The 20,806-nt window shown below is 42.7% G+C and overlaps 1 protein-coding gene and 1 long non-coding RNA gene across 19 annotated transcripts in view; one reads left to right on the top strand and one right to left on the bottom strand.

Annotated features, from left to right (window-relative positions):
• pdzd2 (PDZ domain containing 2) overlaps positions 1 to 20,806 on the top strand; it is a 162,283-nt gene that overhangs the window by 105,906 nt on the left and 35,571 nt on the right. For 14 of the 17 annotated variants that reach the window (XM_061765094.1, XM_061765095.1, XM_061765093.1 and 11 more), the window contains 5 exons: positions 2,527 to 2,641; positions 3,613 to 3,686; positions 3,759 to 3,975; positions 5,174 to 5,291; positions 18,960 to 19,092. In XM_061765094.1, the coding sequence (XP_061621078.1) occupies positions 2,527 to 2,641; positions 3,613 to 3,686; positions 3,759 to 3,975; positions 5,174 to 5,291; positions 18,960 to 19,092 (657 nt within the window). Of the gene's footprint in view, positions 1 to 2,526; positions 2,642 to 3,612; positions 3,687 to 3,758; positions 3,976 to 5,173; positions 5,292 to 17,808; positions 18,840 to 18,959; positions 19,093 to 20,806 lie in introns of those variants that run through there. The other 3 variants (XM_061765107.1, XM_061765106.1, XM_061765105.1) reach the window with 3 other exon arrangements.
• Positions 6,778 to 19,318, bottom strand: LOC133473436 (uncharacterized). Of its 2 annotated transcripts, XR_009787065.1 has the most exons (4): positions 19,243 to 19,318; positions 18,926 to 19,048; positions 15,265 to 15,414; positions 6,778 to 11,155 (listed from the first exon to the last, which is right to left on the bottom strand). It is a non-coding gene; the product is annotated as an uncharacterized LOC133473436 (long non-coding RNA). The 2 variants fall into 2 exon arrangements; XR_009787064.1 differs by lacking the exon at positions 6,778 to 11,155 and having other exon boundaries at positions 12,718 to 15,414.

Here is a 20,806-nt window from a genome sequence, read left to right as displayed (position 1 = left end):
ACTTTGTTTTACAATAAAAAATAATTTAAAAAAATTTCTTGTGACTTAATAATAACACTTTTGAAACTGGTCCACCCTCGGAACCCACCATGAACTCTGCAACAAAAAAAACAACAACAATCAAGTCATCACTCAATCAACTTTATATATTAGCATTCTCAGACAGCAAAAAAATACAAATTGCACTTAATTGTATTGTACTGTATAAAACAGGAGTAACATTTGTTCTCAACATGACCTGCAAACACACAAAATGAGAGCACAAAACACCTCTGGTTCATAACATGAAGATATTTGGCATTCTCTGTGGTTACATTGTTGTACATGTAGCGCAAGAAGCTGCAAAGCGGACATTTTGCAGTGTCACACATTCGTTGGATCGATTCGAATTATTATCAATTATTATTCTGATAATTATTATGACAAAAAATAATTACTTCATTGACCTACCTGGGACTGCTTCGTATGTCTTATGTGTGAGGTCAGACCGAAGGCAGAGGGAGTTCCTCGTGAAACAAAGCAAACAATAATAATTGTGTGAATGAATTCCATCTTTAATTAAGTCATACTGGTCAGTGGTGATAAGTGTTTAATGTTATTCGGTAATAGAATGCTCAAGTCACCATAAGTTTAGGAAGAAATATACACGGATGAATATGGCTAGTTACAATAATCGTAATCTTCTATTAGATGGCAGGAAGTACATACAGTAATTAGTTCATATAACATTAATGTTTCCACATTATTGTATCCACTTTTTGTGACATTTTTGTTTGTTGTTTTTCCGTGAGATTTTTTTTCTTGTAAAATATGTGCCTTGGCTCCATAAAGGTTGGAAATCGCAACGATACATAAGCCGGTTTAATAGCTGCTAAATTGTTGATGAACTGTGGCTGTGCGCTTCTGACATGTTACTGGCATACTATTACAACATCGCTACTTCCTAGTACAGCATTGACAACAAATACATTACTTACATTTAACTGGAGTGAGGCAAAATGCAGTAGTTGAATGCAGTAGTGACAGTACTGTCACTCAAAACGTATTGGCCAATGAGAATGCATTCCTCATAAAGCCCACCCACACGAGAAGTTTGTGCCAAAAGTCATTGGGGAAAAAAAACAGAAACGCAAAAAAATTTGGCACGTTTGCAAAGGTTTTGTGTGAATCTTTTTGGCACTAATCTGATTCCTACGCCGGTTTCCCAAAAACAAGCATGGTAGGTTAATTGAAAACTCTTAATTGCTTAAGTGCTTACTTAATTGCCACTCTGTTACATAGCAGATTTTTTTTTTATTATTGTGGTTCTGCATTTTTTCATCCTAAAAGCGGAATTTGGTTTTCATTTTTTAAAAATAAAGTTGTATCCTCTGCTAATTGAGATATGATCAACACTCGATCAAAAAGAGAAATACCTTTCGCAGCACTTGACTATGAGTAATCCAGTATATCCAGTACTAACCTAATATTGTTTAGTATGTGTCTTTTCGACAAGAACCCCGATCGCATTTCCTCGATAATTGAATCCAATACCATTTGAAGTCTTTTAGCCAAGATCAGGGCAAATATCTTGTAATCGTTATTGAGCAAACAAATCGGGCTCCAATTGTCAATAGGTAATGTGTCTTTGTTGCGTTTGGGTATTAATGTAACCAACTTGTGTCATAGTGGTTGGGCGATGTTCTTTTTCAATGCTCTCAACAATGACTTCAAATAAAAAAAGGAGTTAACTCGTTAGAAAATAATTTGTAAAGTTCAGTGATGAGATCATCAGTTCCTGGCGATTTGTTCGACAAATGAGGTAGCCATTTGGATCACATTCTGTAAGTAGGATATCGCCATTAACTCTATTCTTTAATGTAGCTACGCCTGCTGAGCGTTCAGTACCGTGAGAGCGCCATACAGAGTTCCCCCATTGAGATCTCCAAAAACTAACATCACCTGAGATGGAGTGAGATTCTTGCAAGTAAAAAAAAATGTCACCTAAACTGCTTGGCCAAAAGAAACATAGCTTTACGCTTAATATTGTTACGCAACCCCCTTGCGTTAAGGGACAACAAAAAGATAAGAAAACAGATTACTGTAAACAGTAATGGATAATCAAAAATAGAGATTACTCGATATAATTGTTTCGTGAAACTTACCGAATTGAGATCTGCACATCTATAATACTTCAATAGGACCACTTCAATAAAAAAGTAAAAAAACGACAAATTATCCAGCCTTTTTTGTTGTTGTTTTGTTTTGTTTTTCCCCTACAATTATTATAATAATAACAGCAATATTACAATTATATATATACAATTATAATAATAACAGCAATAATAGTAACAACAATAATTATTTAAAAGCCAAAAATAAAATATAATAATAATTTTAAAAATAATAAGGGCGGGGCTTACTTTTCATGATTTCAAAGGCATTAAATACAAAGATATTATCGTTTATAGTGATCGTTTTTGGAAAAATATATTGTTGTTATCGTGACAGGCCTAGTTATGCTATTTTGCAATCTATATTTCATAGGGCCTGGGATTCAGCATTGTTGGCGGCCAGGATTCAGCTCGTGGTCAAATGGGAATTTTTGTGAAGACCATTTTCTCTCATGGTGCTGCTGCAGCTGATGGACGCCTAAAACAGGGTAACCTTTCTTTTCCCTGCCAAAACACAAAAACCATGAAGAGCAATTACACTATTATTAAAGGTTTTTTTTTTTACAGGAAAATTTTTTCAGTGAAACTGCATGATGATGGCAACAACTAGCGCTAGTAAATTAAATTAATTTAATATACAGAGGAAGAGGATAGATAGATAGATAGATAGATAGATAGATAGATAGATAGATAGATAGATATGTATGACCACATGGGTCCTGGTCCTGGACATATCCGTTGTTTGGCACCCGCAAGTTCTCCTACTTGTAGATTTTTTTAATTATTTTTTTTCAAATTTTATATATATAAAAAAATATATATATACTTTTTTTTTGGGGGGGGCACCCCTGTTTTTCAGGGAAAGTGTTTGTTGCGGTATATATTCCTGCTCATTCACAAATCTTGGGGGGTAAAAAAAAAAAAAAAAAAAAATTTCATTTCAGTTACAATCAGTGCACTCTCCCATGTCTCGGACAAATAATAAATACAGTAATGAACTTTCTGAGGGAGGAAGCATGCGGTTTGCTTCACGCTCATACATAGCTAAGGATGCAGTGTACAGTATGTTCCATTCTTTTATCTTTACAGTATGTCATAATATTGATCACTGACTTTTAAGACAGACTTGTCGTCCAATGGATTGCATGGATCGGTTTGCACAATTTGTGCGTCACAAAGGTGATTTCCCCTTACAGTGTGACTTCCGAGGCATATCGTATTTGTCACAATTTCAGTTTTAGTTCCACTATAGAAGTTCCACCATATTATTTGACGCTGCCTGCGATCCACTGCGTATTTGCAACTTTACTACATACTGTACCGTATTTGTAAAAAAAAAAAAAAGAAAATCATAATTTAAAAAAAATACAAAAATAAAATAATAATAATTGTAATATGGATAAACGAACTTATTTGTCTTTAATGAAATCTGAAAGTATTGTGTTCTTTTTCTACATAGGGGATGAGATTCTGGAGGTAAACGGAGAGTCTCTCCGAGGACTGACACACCAACAAGCCATCCAGACTTTCAAGGTTCAATCAATGGTCACATTGAATTTGAGTGTAAAACTTCACTAGTAAAACACGTTTCTGTTATTCCTATAGCAACTCAAAAAAGGTGTTGTGACTCTGACAATACGAACTTGCCTTCGGAGCCCCAGTCTTACGCCCTGTGCGACTCCCAGTATTCATAGCCGCTCCAGCTCACCCAACTCCAATACTAGTGAGGGAACACCTGTTCCCTTTGGGATTGATGAGCCTGATGGCCACAGGGGTCCTGGTCCAAAAGATTGCATCATCATGGAGGTCACACTCGATAAAGGTTTTGTGATTTATTTATTTTTTTTCTAATGAAAAAATGAAAGCGATACGTAGCTATGAGTGAATGTGAACATTTGTATTGTACAGTAGTTGCATGCTTTAAAGGTGTATCTCAAAAGTTCAAGTACTGATGTAACAAAAAATAAAACTTTAAACCCAAAAGCTCTTCAATGTCAGCTAGATGATCAACGAGCGCATCTACAAAGAGATCCTGCGGTGTTTACTTAGTGTGCGAGAAGAGGCGAGGGTTGTGGCGGAACAACTCGTGGCGGCTTCACCATGACAACATGCCTGCTCACAGTGCCATGAGCATCCGACAGTTCCTGTCCCAGAAGAACGTCTCTATGCTGATGAAACCTCCCTATTCACCCGACTTGGCTCCGTGTGTTTTTTTTCCCCCTCTTACACTTTCAAGGGGCGGGGGGGTCATCAAGGGGACCTGTTTTTGAAGACATGGATGTCAGACTGAGTTGACGGAGCTGTGAAGGATCCCTGAAGAATCCTTCCAGGAGTGCATGAAGGATTGGGAGAGAAGGGTGGGAAAGTGCGTGAGGGGATAACTTCGAAGGGGAAAACCTGTAGTTTGCAGTTTGAATTTGAAACATATTTTTTGTGACAACAATCCTGGAACATTTCTGACACATGTAGTATGTTGCTCCATCTTTGCCTCACATATACTGTATTGTATATATTGAATGGCCGGAGAGTTGCCCAGATGAGAGTTATTGACAGATGGATTATAAAATCATTGTGGAAAATGTCCAATCCTAAAAGTATTTTACATTAGATAAAAAGTTATTTTGCCGCACTTTAGCCAAGGTGCTCAAAACACCCAGGTTCCAAAAAAAGAAATACAAGCAAAGCTATAAGGGCACTTGCCATTACTATATGTCGGACCTGAAAATGGAAGAAAATATAGAGTATGTACATTTTTGTTAGTTGTAAAATCCTCAGCTCTTCTGGGGCTTTCTATATGTTTTGGAATATGTGTCCCCAAGTCATACATTTGGGAACCACAGACTTTTCCAAAATATATTGGGAAGGGTAAGTAAGGGGACCAGTCCACACATGAATGGATGTATTAGTTTAAATTAAAATGTGTATCTGTGTATGTGTGTGTTTACCAAGACTGTTCTCAATATAGTGTTGCTGCAAGAAATAAGACATTCTGTGTAATTTCTTCTTTTTTCTATTCACAGAGCCTGGAGTTGGCCTGGGGATTGGAGTTTGTTTTCTTACCCCAGAAAACTCTGTTCCTGGCATCTATATCCATAGCCTATCTCTTGGATCTGTTGCCAAGATGGATGGCAGCCTCAGGTAAAAACATTTTTCTTCTGGATAATAATCTGTTAGGGGGCTCGGGCTTGACTTGTCAATTTTAGGACTTTCTTGGCTAAAACTTACGAAAGAGTTTGTGACTTTGACTTTGTATTCATGAGACTCGATTTACTTAGCTCAGGCGCACACTGAGCGACGCGGCCGAACGCGATCTTGAACAAATTACCCTCAATGACTCACACCTGCACCCATGTGACTGACGCTCGCACTATTGCGAAAGGTTTTGAGATGCCTCATGTACTGTACCGTATAATTTTTTGACTGACCCACAAACAATGCTGCAATTGTCAGGGAAGAAGCGGATTGCTTGGCCACTGTAGCTATATTACAATAATACAAAGGGAGGAAACAGGCAAGAAATGAAAGAGAGAGCGGGGATATTTTAGAGGCTGTTTATATTATAACATTACAGTTTGGCGGCAGCTGGCTGGACCTCATGTCGTACCCAGAAATTTCTGTGAAAGCTTCAGTGCATTACTGTAGCAGACTCTCCACGCTTCACTTTTTAGCCACAGGTAGAAAATGCTAGAAAAAAATACTTACACCTTACACAAATTCTACACTTTTCCACGTTAAAATACCAACATTTTTCCCACATTAAGACGAATTCAACATTATTCCCTCCTGCTTCCACATTTCTTGACCGATTCAAACCATTCTAACTTCCAAACTGTTCAGCTCATTTCACTTCATTCCATCATTTTATTTTATTTAATATTATTCGAAATCATTCAGTATGATTCCATACTATTCCACATGATTTCATTCAGCATTCACACTGAATTTCTAAAGAAATTGCACAGTGTAGTAGCATTCACACATTGTTATTCTACACCAAAAATTTTTATGATTATTATTGCAGAGCTTATTCCTATTCTCTTGTATTATTATTATATGCTTTGCAGCATGCGGCACGGTGGCCGACTGGTTAGAGCGTTAGCCTCACAGTTCTGAGGTGCGGGGTGCAATCCCCGTCCCCGCCTGTGTGGAGTTTGCATGTTCTCCCCGTGCCTGCGTGGGTTTTCTCCGGCCACTCCGGTTTCCTCCCACATCCCAAAAACATGCATTAATTGGAGACTCTAAATTGCCTGTAGGCATGACTGTGAGTGCGAATGGTTGTTAGTTTCTATGTGCCCTGCGATTGGGTGGCAACCAGTTCAGGGTGTACCCCGCCTCCTGCCCGATGACAGCTGGGATAGGCTCCAGCACGCCCGCGACCCTAGTGAGGAGAAGCGGCTCAGAAAATGGGTGGGGGTGGGTGCTTTGCAGCATTCACACATAATTCCTATTCTTTATTATTATTGTTTGAACACGTTATTCCACTTATTTTTCTTATGTGGATTGTTGGATTTATCTTACCCAACATTATAAAAAATAGACACAAAAGGAATGAAGACGCTGGTTTCTTTTTCTCATGAGGAGGGCGTATGGGAGATTGTTCAGATCAAACCCTCTCAACACGCTCTAAACAATCTCTCCCGTCGCTCCTGCATTTATTTGAAAATAGGGAGGTTTCTAAGTTTACAAGACATAACGTACTAAGCTACAAGACACAACACACTAAGGATATTTGAAAATAGGAGGGTTTTTCCCAGACATAATGTTCTAAGCAATAAGACACAACACAAAACATTGGACCAACACCTGTCACGTCCCCGACCACATCCGATCACGTCCTTGGTCCAGGCGCCCTTCCATCGGATGATGCTGAGTCATCTTTTTGAAGGCGAGACATCTAAAATCGTCCATAATACTAATGCAAGCTAAGCAAATAAATTATAACTTCTACAATATATTTAACATTTCCCTCCTGTTTATCATGTATTTGCACAAATTCTCATATCATTTTACAGTCACTTCATTTCGATTTTTTTTTTTTTAACTGTAGAATCATTTTTATATATATCCAAATCCCCAATTCTGCCCATTCTCTTGAGCATCATTGTTGAGAGCCGCATATGGAATTATGATTAAAGCAGCTTGATTAAAGCAGCTTGATTTTGGGGGGCACAAATTATTAAACCATTTTGCCGCGTTTGGAGGCCATGCCCACAGTTCTGATCATCAGCTGTACTCCTTTTGATACGAGTTAATGATTCAAAATTTTTATTATTGGGTTCGTCATATTGGTCCAGTTGGTAGGTGATTTTCTATCTAAAAAATTGGTTGTATCATTTAGGGTGGGACGTCCCATGTACCACATAAACAAAACCAACACCATAGTAGCCAAAGTTGCTACGTAACAACCTATCAAATCTCATAACCAACGTGGGTGTGCCTTTCTGCTGAGTTCTCACTAAAAGGGTTGGTGTCTTTTTTCTTCACTGACCAGCAAGCGTTTTCAGAATCTACACATCTGCTCCCGCTCCGTTATCAGACTTTTGCTCACCTTCCCTATTTGAGTACTCAGCTGAAATGACTCTTTTACAGTGTGTTAAATGAACCCATGTGTTTCTTTCTGCTATTTTTTTTAGGGCTGTAAAGTGTCAATCTATCTGTGCCACCATCCCTCCGGTTGAGACATGTGACACAGCATGGCTCAATATAGCAGCCCATTTGAATAGTTTTTTCTTTTTTTTATTTTTTTTTTTATTTTTTTTTATTTTCTGTGCTAATGTAAATTTCATTTTATAGTTTTGCACTTTGTTTTTCCCAATAATTGCGTTCTTGTTGTGGAATACTCATATTGGCTATCAGTATAGATTGTACCATCTTTATTTATCATTAGTTTGCATGCCTCGATTAATGCTACTAATTCAGCAGCTTGTTCCGCCAATTCCTGACAATCATGCTGCGTGCCTTCATCAAGTAAGGGTATTAGTGTGGCTGGATTTAAGGTTGTGCATCGCTCAACAGTCAAATGTGGTTGTGACATCAAGATGGCCATGCAAGATAAATGTCTTGCAGGTGATAAAAACGCCATATTCGTTTGCAATAGGAGAGCAGACACTGTATGTGGGACCTTAAGAGTTAATGGATGAAATAACACAAGTGTGGAACTGCTCTCTACTGCCGTCAAGGCTGCCACAACTGCTCTGACACAATGCGGTAATGCACACGTCACGCTGTCCAATTTAGTCGAAAAATAAGCCCATGGTCTTAGCTTATCACCGTATTGTTGTGTAAGTACGGAGGTCATGTAATAGTTTTTACAATCTACCATTTGAATGAATGTTTTATCATTAAATTTGGAAGGCCTAGCGCAGCACTGGACACCAAATGTTGTTTAATGTCACAGAAGGCCTTTTCTGCCTCTGTACTCCATTAAACAGGTGATGTCATTTTAAGGTTGTCTTCATACATTAATTTTGACAATGGTGCAACAATTTCTGCATAGTTTGTCCTGTAAATTGAAATCCACCTCCTCATTCTCTGTAATGTTTACACAAAAGGATTTGTTGAGTTGGGAAGCAGGCTGGCTTAGTCATGCGGTAGTTTGTCCGTATTCTCTTTTCTTTTTTTTAGGGCAGTCACGTGCAATGTGGCCTTTGTTTCCACAGCACCAACAGATGGTATTATCATAATAATTTCGATTTCTACCATATCTTACTGTCCCACGGTCTCTGCCGCGTCCTCTAAAATTATCTCTCTCTCTGCCTTGATAGTACATTTCTGCTTCTTCGTCGAGGAAGACATCTATCTTCTTTTTTTTCTTTTTGTCTAACACTCTTTCTGCGTGGAGGGCGTGATTAACATATTCCTCCAGAGGGCCAGTTGCTAGGTTTATCCAATGTTTATCTACCCATCTGTTAATGTGTTCTTTCGAATTCGCATGTAAAGCATTTTTTAACTGTTGTTGATAAGGTGTGTGACGGCCTTTTTCACATCCTCATTAGTCCAGGTCCTATAGACCAAAATAGTTTCTTTGTGATCCTCTTGTACATTTGGATTTGCCACCTCAATCATTGGATATAAATCCATGTCTCCCTCGTCTGAGGTTATATTTGTTATTTTGGGAATGGGAGAAAATGTTTCTACCATAGTTTTAGACCAATTCATTTGTACCCCTCCTGATCGTAAAATTCTTTGAGTTTCTGACTCTTGAGTTGGAGGAAGTTCATGAGGTGGCAAAACCGGGTACAAGGGTGCTGATGCTTTTGTTCCCTCATTTTTTTTACACCTTTCTTCAATCATCTTTTTCTCGCTAATTCTTATTATTGGTCCTGTCTCGTCATCTTCCTGTCTTTGAAACAACATATTTTTATGCCTACCTTCCTGTTCTTTTTGTTCATTTGTTAAGTGTTTCTTTTTGTCACTTCCTTTTTCTCTTTTAGACGCCATGTTTAACCAGAATAGTAAGTCGTCAAATCCATCTTTTTGTGTTTGTGATATATCATTTTTGTGTCGACACTTTATTTCGTTTCGAAGTTGAACTATTTTTTGCGAATTTAGCTGACCAGCGAAACCGTATTTGGTTATCCACGTGTTTAAATGTTCTATTTTGGAATGGTTTTGTAGTTGAACATATTTCCAATCTTTACACGTTAGGTCTATTTTTGGATCCGGTTTACTGTTATTTATTCCCATTTTTGTAAATTTGGAAGTCAGTTTATTTGCACCTAGAGTGACCTAAATACTGACTTTATTCAAAAATGACAGGGTGACAATAAATGTCTGAGTTTTGGTAATTCTCAAGCTTCTACCCCAGTCGGGGCGGAGAATTCTTGCCTCTGCTTCCAAACCCAGTTGTCACTTACAATCCAGTCTTATACATTCATACTTTTACACATTCACACGATATTAGTAACGTTTTATAAACACACGAAAACACGGAAACACAGAAACACGGAATTTATGTACGTACAGGACTCCGCCGTCCTCGCGGAATTTGTCGGACTCCGCCATCCTTCTTACCACTTGCCAGTGACTAGTATTACACAAGGTTTATTCTGCCGCAGACTTCTTCGTCGCGCAATTCACTCACTCTTTAATCCTTTTTCTGAATTTGTTTTTTTAAATTTAACTCACCAAAGTCGTCTTCAATCCTGTGGATTGTCGTCAACCTTCAGATCCCAGTTGAGGAGAACGAAGACCAGTCCCGTAAAGGGTCTTACTTGCCGTGGCCATGGTCTCTTAACTGGAAGTCGGCTCCACAACTGGAATCCTCGGGTGTGTTGACATCCGGCTCGAAGGACCAATTTAATGTTGGATTTATCTTACCCAACATTATAAAAAATAGACACAAAAGGAATGAAGACGCTGGTTTCTTTTTCTCATGAGGAGGGCGTATGGGAGATTGTTCAGATCACAGCCTCTCAACACGCTCTAAACAATCTCTCCACAGGAACCAACCATTCTAACATCAAACTGTTCAGCTCATTTCACTTCATTCCATATCATTCCACATTATTCCATATCATATTATATTATTCAACATCATTCTAAATCATTCAATATGATTCAATACCATCCCACATGATTTGATTCAGCATTTTAGCATTCACACTGAATGTTTCCAGAAATTGCACAGTCTAGTTTTTTTAGCAGTGGTAGGATTTTTAGTGGCTTGACGTGAGGAATGCAACACTTACATCAAACTGTTCAAATCTTTCATTGTTTAATTTATGTGTTGCCATGATTTCCACATGAAACGTCATTTTAACATTGCTCATGTTTTTGGTTCATATTGTATTCACTGTAAATGCAGCCCTATGGGGGCCACAAGCCAGTGTAAACTGTAGGCCGGTCCCCAGCCCGGATAAATGCAGAGGGTTGCGTCAAACTTTGCCAAACAAATATGAGTCTTCATCCAAAGAATTCCATACCGGATCGGTCGTGGCCCGGGTTAACAACGTCCGCCACCAGCATCGTTGACCTACAAGGTGCCGGTGGAGATTCAGCTACTGTGGGTCAAAGATGAAGGAGAGGTGGACAGCGGGTTCAGCAGAAAGTGAAGAGGAAAGCACAGAGCCAAGAACTGCATGTGGGGACTTTGAATGTTGGGACTATGACAGGAAAAGCTCGGGAGTTGCTTGACATGATGATTAGGAGACAGGTTGATATATTTTGTGCCCAGGAGAGCAGGTGGAAAGGCAGTAAGGCTAGAAGTTCAGAGGCAGGGTTAAAAATATTTTACTATGGTGTAGATGGGAAGAGAAATGGAGTTGGGGTTGTTTTAAAGGAAGAGTTAGTTAAGAATGTCTTGGAGGTGAAAAGAGTAACAGATCGAGTGATGAGGCTGAAACTTGAAATTGAGGGTGTTTTTATATATTTTGAAATTGATAATGTGTTTAGTGGCTATGCCCTACAGGTAGGATGTGACCGAGAGGTGAAAGAGAAATTCTGGAAGGAGCCTTACGTAGTAGTTCTGAGCATCCCAGACAGAGTCGTGATTGGTGCAGATTTTAAATGGACGTTGGTGAAGGAAACAGGGGTGATGAAGACGTGATGGGTAAATTCAGCATCCAGGAAGGGAATCTCGCGGGACAGATGGTGGTAGACTTTGCTAAAAGGATGGAAATGGCTGGAGTGAACACTTTCTTCCAGAAGAGGAAGGAACATAGGGTGACCTACAAGAGCTGTGGTAGAAGCACGATGGTGGATTACATCTTGCGCAGACGATGTAATCTGAAGGAATTTACTGACTGTTAGGTAAGGGAGAGTGTGACAAGACAGCATAGGATGGTGGTGTGTAGGATGACTCTGGTGGTGGGGAGGAAGTTTAAGAAGACAAAGGCAGAGCAGCGAACCATGTGGTGGAAGCTGAGAAAGGAAGAGTGTTGTGCGGCTTTTCAGAAAGAGGTGAGACTGGACCACTGTAGCCAAGGTGATCAGAGAGACAGCCAGGAGAGTACTTGGTGTATCTTCTGGTAGGAAAGGGGAAAATGAGACTTGATGGTGGAACCTTAAAGTACAGGAAATCATACAAGGAAAGAGGATAGCTAAGAAGAAATGGGACATTGAAATGACCAAGGAGACGAGAAAGGAATACATGGAGGTGCGACATAGGGCGAAGGTAGAGGTGGCAAAGGCCAAACAAGAGGCATATGATGACATGTATGCCAGGTTGGACACTAAAGGAGAACAAACTCGATACATGTTGGCCAGACAGAGGGATAGAAAGATGTGCAGCAGATTAGGATGATTCAGGATAGAGATGGAAATGTGTTGACTGGTGCCAGTGGTGTGCTGAGTAGATGGAAAGAATACTTTGAGGAGTTGATGCATGACGAAAACCATAGAGAAAGAAGAGTAGAAGAAGAAAGTGTGGTTGACCAGGAAGTTGCAATCATTAGTGGAGGTATGGAAGCATCGAGGAGAGGTGGCTGTGGAGTTTTTGACCAGCTTGTTCAATGGAATTCGAGTGGGTGAGAAGATGCCTGAGGAATGGAGGAAAAGTGTGCTGGTGTCCATTTTTAAGAACAAGGGTGATGGACAGAGCTGTGGGAACTACAGAGGAATAAAGTTGATGAGCCACACAATGAAGTTATGGGAAAGACTAGTGAAGGCTAGACTCAGGACAGAAGTGAGTATTTGCAAGCGACAGTATGGTTTCATGCCTAGAAAGAGTACCACAGATGCATTATTTGCCTTGAGGATATTGATGGAAAAGTACAGAGAAGGTCAGAAGGAGCTACATTGTGTCTTTGTAGATCTAGAGAAAGCCTATGACAGAGTACCCAGAGAGGAACTGTGGTACTGCATGCGGAAGTCTTGAGTGGCAGAGAAGTATTGTTAGAATAGTACAGGACATGTATGAGGGCAGCAGAACTGTGGTGAGGTGTGCTGTAGGTGTGACAGAGGAGTTTAAGGTGGAGGTGGGACTGCATCAGGGATCAGCCCTGAGCCCCTTCCTGTTTGCAGTGGTGATGGATAGACTGACAGATGAGGTTAGACAAGAGTCCCCGTGGACCATGATGTTCACAGATGACATTGTGATCTGCAGTGAAAGAAAGGAGCAGGTGGAGGAACAGTTAGAAAGATGGAGGCATGCACTGGAAAGGAGAGGAATGAACATCTAGAGCCTTTAGGAACTCCGGGCGAATCTTATTCACCCCTGGGGCCTTTCCACCGAGGAGCTTTTGAACCACCTCGGTAACCTCAACCCCAGAGATAGGAGAGCCCGCCTCAGAGACCCCAGACTCTGTTTCCTCATGGGAAGGCATGTCGGTGGAATTGAGGAGGTCTTCAAAGTATTCTCCCCACCGACTCACAACATCCCGAGTCAAGGTCAGCAGTGCCCCATCCCCACTATACACAGTGTTGATGGTGCACTGCTTCCCCCCCCCCCCGAGACGCCGGATGGTGGACCAGAATTTCCTCGAAGCCATCCGGAAGTATTTCTCTAGGGCCTCACCAAACTCCTCCCATCCCCGAGTTTTTGCCTCAGCGACCACCAAAGTTGCATTCCGCTTGGCCTGCCGGTACCCATCAGCTGCCTCAGGAGTCCCACAGGCCAAAAAGGCCCGATAGGACTCCTTCAGTTTGACGGCATCCCTCACCGTTGTTGTCCACCAACGGGTTCGGGGATTGCCGCCACGACAGGCTACCTTAAGGCCACAGCTGCGGTTGGCCGCCTCTGCAATAGAGGCGCGGGACATGGTCCACTGGGACTCAATGTCCCCCACCTCCCCGAGACGTGGGTGAAGTTCTGCCGGAGGTGCAGTTGAAACTCCTTTTGACGGGATTCTGCCAAACGTTCCCAGCAGACCCTCACAATATGTTTGGGCCTACCAGGTCGGACTGGCATCTTCCCCCACCATCAGAGCCAACTCACCACCAGGTGGTGATCAGTTGACAGCTCCGCTCCACTCTTCACCCGAGTGTGCAAGACATGCAGCCGCAAGTCCGATGAGGCGACCACAAAGTCGATCATCGAACGGCGACCTAGGGTGTCCTTGTGCCAAGTACACGTGTGGACACCCTTATGCCTGAACATGGTGTGCGTTATGGACAATCCAGAAGTCTAATAACAGAACACCACTCGGGTTCTGATCAGGGGGGGGGGGGGGTGTTCCTCCCAATCACATCCTGGTCTCACTGTCATTGCCCACGTGAGCATTGAAGTCCCCCAGCAGAACGGTGGAGTCCCCAGCAGGAGAGCTCTCCAGCACCCCCTCTATGGTCTCCAAAAAGGGTGGGTACTCTGAACTGCTGTTTGGGGGATAAGCATAAATAACAGTCAGGACCCATCTCCCCACCCGAAGGCAGAGGGAGGCTACCCTCTCGTCCACCGGGGTGAACCCTAATGTACAAGCGCCGAGCCGGGGGGGCAATAAGTATACCCACACCTGCTCGGCGTGTCTCACCATGGGCAACTCCAGAGTGGAAAAGAATCCAACCCCTCTCAAGAGGACTGGTACCAGAGCCCAAGCCATGTGTGGAGGCGAGCCAGACTATATCTAGTCTGAATTTCTCAACCTCACACACCAGCTCTGGCTCCTTCCCTGCCAGAGAGGTGACATTCCACGTCCCTAGAGCCACTTTCAGTAGCCGGGGATCGGATCGCCAAGGTCCCCACCTTCGGCCACCGCCCAGCTCGCACTGCACCCGACCCCTATGGCTCCTCTCACAGGTGGTGAGCTCATGGGACGGGAGACCCACGTTACCCTTTTGGGCTGTGCCCGGCCGGGACAGGGAAACCTAGATCCATTTTATGTATTCTTCATAGGGGTTTTCAGCCGTGCTTTGTCTGGTCCCTCACCTAGGACCTGTTTGCCATGGGTAACCCTACCAGGGGCGTGAAGCCCCAGACAACTTAGCTCCTAAGATCATTGGGATACACAAACACCTCCACACGATAAGGAGAGATTGTTACGTTTCATTTTGAATAAACTATTTTCACAAGTACAATCTATACATACAGATGGGACTCCTGGGCGGGCTTGAGCAGGCTTCATGCTGACAGGGTTGATGACCTTTGTGATGGGGAAGAGCCCAACGAACCTAGGAGCGAGCTTCCGGGACTCCACCCGGAGTGGAATATGCTTGGTCGAGAGCCAAACTCACTGACCTACTTTGTAGTTTGGGGCCAGTGTCCTCTTATGGTCAGCTGCGATCTTGTAGGACTGTCCTTGGGGTAGTAGCATTTGGCGGACTCACTCCCAGGTCCTCCTCCAGCGTCTCACCAAGGTCAATGCAGATGGAACCGTGGATTCTGGGGCTATGGCAGGAAACAGAGATGGTTGGTAACCATGCACAATGTGAAAAGGTGATAGACCAGAGGATGCAGAGGGGAGAGAATTGTGAGAGAACTCGACCCAAACCAGCTTCTGAGTCCAGGATCGTGGCTCCTGTGATGAGAGACATCGGAGTCCAGTCTCCAGGTCCACATTCAGCCTCTCAGTTTGTCCGTTGGTTTCAGGATGAAACCCAGAAGACAGACTGACGGTAGCACTTATTAATTTGTAAAACTCCTTCCAAAATCGTGAAACAAATTGGGGGCCCCTATCCGATACCACATTCTTGGGAAAACCATGAAACTTGAATACCTGGTTTATCATCAACTCGGCAGTTTCTTTAGCTGAGGGGAGTTTCAGCAGTGCAATGAAGTGTGCCATCTTAGAGAACGTGTCAACAACTGTGAGAATGGTGGTATTTCCTTTAGAGCCCGGTAATCCTGTCACAAAGTCTACGGAAATGTCTGAACAAGGACGTTGTGGTATTGGCAGGGGTCGCAATTCCCCAGAAGGACGTTGACGAGAGGGCTTGTCAGCAGCGCATACTTGGCAAGCATTGACACTAACATTAGGCCACCAAAAGCGCTGTTCGACCACAGATTGTGTTTTGGCAATGCCTGGGTGACATACAGTCTTGTTAGTGTGAGCTCAGTGGATAACTCTTCCCCTTAAGGTCGGGACCACATAAAGCCTGTTTTGAAGGCAATCTTCAGGGCTAAGCCTGTTCTTCAGAGCCTCTTTTACAGCAGTTTCAATGTCACAAACAAAAGCAGAAATTAAACATGACTTGGGAAAAATGGTTTTAGGGTTGGACAAAGAATTCTCTACGCAGAAAATACGCGATAAAGCATCTGGCTTACCATTTTTAGAACCAGGTCGGTAGGATAACGTGAAATTAAATCTTGTGAAGGATAGAGCCATCTTGGCCTGCCTAGCATTTAATCTTTTTACAGACTTGAGATACCCAAGGTTCTTGTGATCCGTCCAACTAAAAATGGGGTCTGAGCCCCTTCTAGCCAGTCCCTCCACTCCACCAAACCCACCTTGCCAGCCAGCAGTTTACGGTCACCTATGTCATAATTTCTCTCTGCTGGAGTCAGTTTTTTCAAAGCGATAAGCACAAGGATGTAACTTACCATCCTTGAGACATTTCTGGGAGAGCACTGCTCCTATTCCGGCATCAGACGCATCAACTTCTAAAACAAACTGCTGTTTGGGATCTGGCAAAGTGAGGATGGGAGCGGAGGTAAAGCTCAATTTTAGTTTCTGAAAAGCTGACTAACAAGCTGGAGGTGTGTTTCCAGGCAGCAAGTCAACTGCACAGTCATAAGGTCTGTGGGGTGGAAGGGATTTGGCGTTGGACTTGGAAGAAACTTCTTTAATGTCATGGTAACAGGTGGGCACTTGAGACAAGTCAGGATCCCCAGATGGGGTCTGTGGAATATCATTCGAAACATAACCCTGAACATTACATGGAGGCTTGATACAGTTCTGGGCGCAATTGCTGCCCCATGACAAGATGCCCAGAGGAATAGTCAATGTGGGGGTTATGTAATTTCAACCAATGGTTCCCTAAAATAAGGTTATAATTCATAGCATCAAAAACATGAAAACTAATGCGTTCTGAGTGAGAATCAGGAAATGTTAATGTGAGTGTTTGGGTGCGGTGAGTGATCTTGCCCATAAAACTGCCGTCTACAGCATAAGCGTTGCGGTGGCGTCTTGAAAGGTTATAAGGTGCATCCGTCTAACGAGGAGGGAGTTGAGTAAATTTGCGTCAGAACCAGAGTCAATAAATACAGATGTATGAATATCTAGATCTGGAGAGCATAGTGTCACTTTAGGAAGAACCTGGGTAGGGTCTCCCTTAATGATATTTAGACTCACCGCTCCCGTGACCTTGTTACCGGCACCAGCAACTTTGACGTGACAGTTGCTCATGGAATGACCCAACTGCCCGCAGTGGAAGCACCGCCCTTCCCTCAGCCGGCGTTGACGTTCCTCAGGGGAGAGACGGAACCTGCCCAGTTCCATGGGTTCATCCGTGGTGACACTAGCCACTGGATTGAGACTAGCAACAGGAGATCTTCCTTGGTTTGGCTGGTCACCGAGGCTCGTCCTCCAAGTGCGCGGTGACACATCCTTCTACCGATCTCAGTCCAGCTCACGATCCAAAAGCCTTTTGTCGATCTTTATGGCTAGAGCGATGAGTGTCCAAGTCGGTCGGCAGGTCTAGTGGGACCAAATGATCCTTGGCGGCGGGGGATAGTCCTTTAAAAACTGCATCAAGTACTGCCCTGTTATTCCACCTACTCTAAGCTGCTCGAATGCGAAACTCAATCGCGTAATTTGACACCCTGTGCTTGCCTTGTTGTAAGGTGACAAGCTGCCTCATGATCTGGTGTGGCTCCATAGTCTTTACAAAAGAAGCCCAAGAATGACACGCGGCAGAATTGCGGCTCCATTCAGTAGTAGCCCACGCCTCCGCACGACCAGTCAGGTGGGAAATGACAAAAGCGATCTTTGCCCGCTCGGTGGGGAAGGCAACTGCCTGTAGCTCAAACTGGAGTTCGCACTGAGTGATGAACGGCTTAATATTCCCAGAATCTCCAGAGAACCTCTCCGGTCGAGAGAGCTGTGGGCAGACAGCAGCGGATGTGGCAGGTGGTGGCATGGTGACTGCTTCACATGGAAATGGAGGTACAGTGGCGGCATCGGGTGCTGTGCCAGCTGGTTCCTTCTTCTGAACCATATTCATTAGAACTTCAAACTGTGAGGCCACCTGTCTCATCATAATGTCCTGATGCTCTGACAGTCCCTTTAGATGAAGGTGGAAGGCAGTAAGCTGCTCATCCAGCTTCGAGATGCTTTGACCCTGCGCTTGAAGGGCTTTGCGCACCGGGTCTGAGTCTGCTGGTTCCATGTTATGACAAGTTCGTTCTGTCATGAACTGAACAAAGGACAGGACCCAAAATGCACGACTCCAATTCAAATGGACAGTTTCAAAAAGAGAGGTTTGATAGACTGGCAGAGGTCGGTACACAGTATCCAATAAACGTGAGGCAAAAAGGCAAGGTCAATTATCAGAACAGGGTCTAGGATTACTATGAGTCGGTGACGTGGAAACAAGGAATGCTGGAACGTGACAACAAGGTACAACGAACTGGCGACCGGAAAGAATGAGACACGAGGTTAAATGGATGGGGTAATTAGGGTGAAGGTGGGGAAGAGGCTCTCAGGAGCAGGTGTGTACGAGACAGGGCGAAGGCAACAACCATAACACACACCCATGACAATTACTACTTTTCCTACACACTCATAAACAAACACCAAAGCACAGACAAGACAAGCTGACCTGATGCCAAGCCCCTTTTGTCTCACTCTTGTCTGTTGAGTTATTCAACCAACAAGCTGTTTGAATTCTTAGGATCTACTGTATAAATATTTGCAATACATGTACATATTGACATATGCTTATAATAATCATATACTTACTTGTTATGTCACATCCTTGCTTCCTTTTATCAAGTCGGGGGGATCAGATACTGGAGGTTGATTCAGTCAGTCTTCGTTTTGCTGCCCTCAGTGAAGCCTATGCCATCCTCAGTGAATGTGGCCCTGGACCAGTCAGTCTCATTATTAGTCGGCACCCTAATCCCAAAGTAAGTGTTCTTTTTTTCAGCATGTCAATTTTTTCACTGAACTCTTCCATCCAAATTTAAACTAAAACACTGCCTTTCTGACAAATTTCCACATCAGAAGCGGAACAGTTGAGCTAGAATTTATTTGGCTGTCTTTTAGACAGAACTCACCAAAGCAGGATGTTCCAGTGTCTGCAATGCCTTCTCACAGCTGTTGCAGCTTCAGAATGCCTGTGGCCAAAAAGTCCCAAAACATCAGTTTTCCTTCAAACTTGAAATGCTTGTTGTTCCAAACTAAATCTTAGTCTAGCAATGGTTGTTTTATTTTACTGCAGATTATTAAAGTTTATATAAATGATATAAATCTTAATCCTCATTTACAACAATCCACATTTTATAGACCCCGATCTTGTCGCCAAACAGCAGCAAAAACAATAGACTGATGCACAGTTTTGTCACCTCATTTCAAAATACAAACCCCAATTCCAATGAAGTTGGGACTCTGTTTAGAATGTAAATAAACACAGAATACAATGATTTGCAAATCCTTTCCAACCTCTATTCAATTGAATACATTACAAACACAATATAGTCAATATTATTAAATATATATATATATACAGTGATCCCTCGTTTTTCGCGGTTAATGGGGACTAGAACCCCCTGCAAAAGGTGAAAAAACGCGTAGTATTTGCCCAAGCCCCCCCGCCCCCGAGGAATTTTCGTGTATGTGGTTACCAGAATGTTTAAAATATGTAAACAGTATTTACACTGTACATATTTGAGAAAAAGATTACAACAGTACACAAATTTACTTAAATCTTTAATTATAAAACCTTATACAGTAATTAACATTTATTATACTGTAATTAACATTCATCGACATTGCCTTCTAAGAGAGGCGAAGAGGCTTGTGTTGGTGGCGGAGGTTTGGCGTTTGTCCTGATCATATTAGTGTCCAAACTCACTGTCTTTTCCCTGCAATCAGCAATCCACAATGCCAATGCAGCTTCCATTTTCACAATTCTCTTATTACGCGGCGTTACCACACGTTTCGCTTCCTTATTGAAGCAGTTTTGCGGATGTTTGCTTTCTCCATCTTGATGTACCGCACTGTAGATTCATTCACGCCATAACTTCTGCCCCCTTTGATCATATCTAAAAGTTTCACTTTTTCGCTGATGGTCATCATCTTCCTCTTCCTCTTGGGCACCCCGGAGGAAGCTTTCGCAGGGGCACAGCACTTAGGCGGCATTGTAAGGGCCTAACTAACCAAAAAAGGTTATCGCTTAAACAAAAAATGTTAGTGCGAACACAACACTAAGATACAGTATGCAAGACAGTCAACAGCGTGGGCGAGACTGGCAAGACAACAAGGGAAGATGCTGGGTGAGGCTGCGATGAGGCGCAGCCAATCGGCTCACGGGATAAATCCACTCGCGCTCTCATTGGTCGATGGCGCGCCGGGAACCAATCACGCGCCTTGTATGAGTGCCCGTGGCATGTACAGTACAGTACAGGCATGTACAAAGCCTCTGAGTCAACTCATCTCTTTGTTTGGCATGCAGGGAAACCTTCTCTCTCGCGCATCAACATGAAACAATGCGTCTTTACGCAATATGGCTGTATTAGTTTACTAATTTATTAATTTATTTTATGACTATTTTGGAAAAACCCACGAAGCACTGAAGCCGCAAAACGTGAAGTGCGAAGTGGCGAGGGAACACTGTACTGG

The sequence above is a fragment of the Phyllopteryx taeniolatus genome, unplaced genomic scaffold (assembly GCF_024500385.1).
Source record: "Phyllopteryx taeniolatus isolate TA_2022b unplaced genomic scaffold, UOR_Ptae_1.2 contig_25, whole genome shotgun sequence".
Classification (NCBI taxonomy): Eukaryota; Metazoa; Chordata; class Actinopteri; order Syngnathiformes; family Syngnathidae; genus Phyllopteryx; species Phyllopteryx taeniolatus.
Note: the sequence above shows the minus strand (reverse complement) of the source record. Positions and strands in the feature narration are given on the sequence as shown.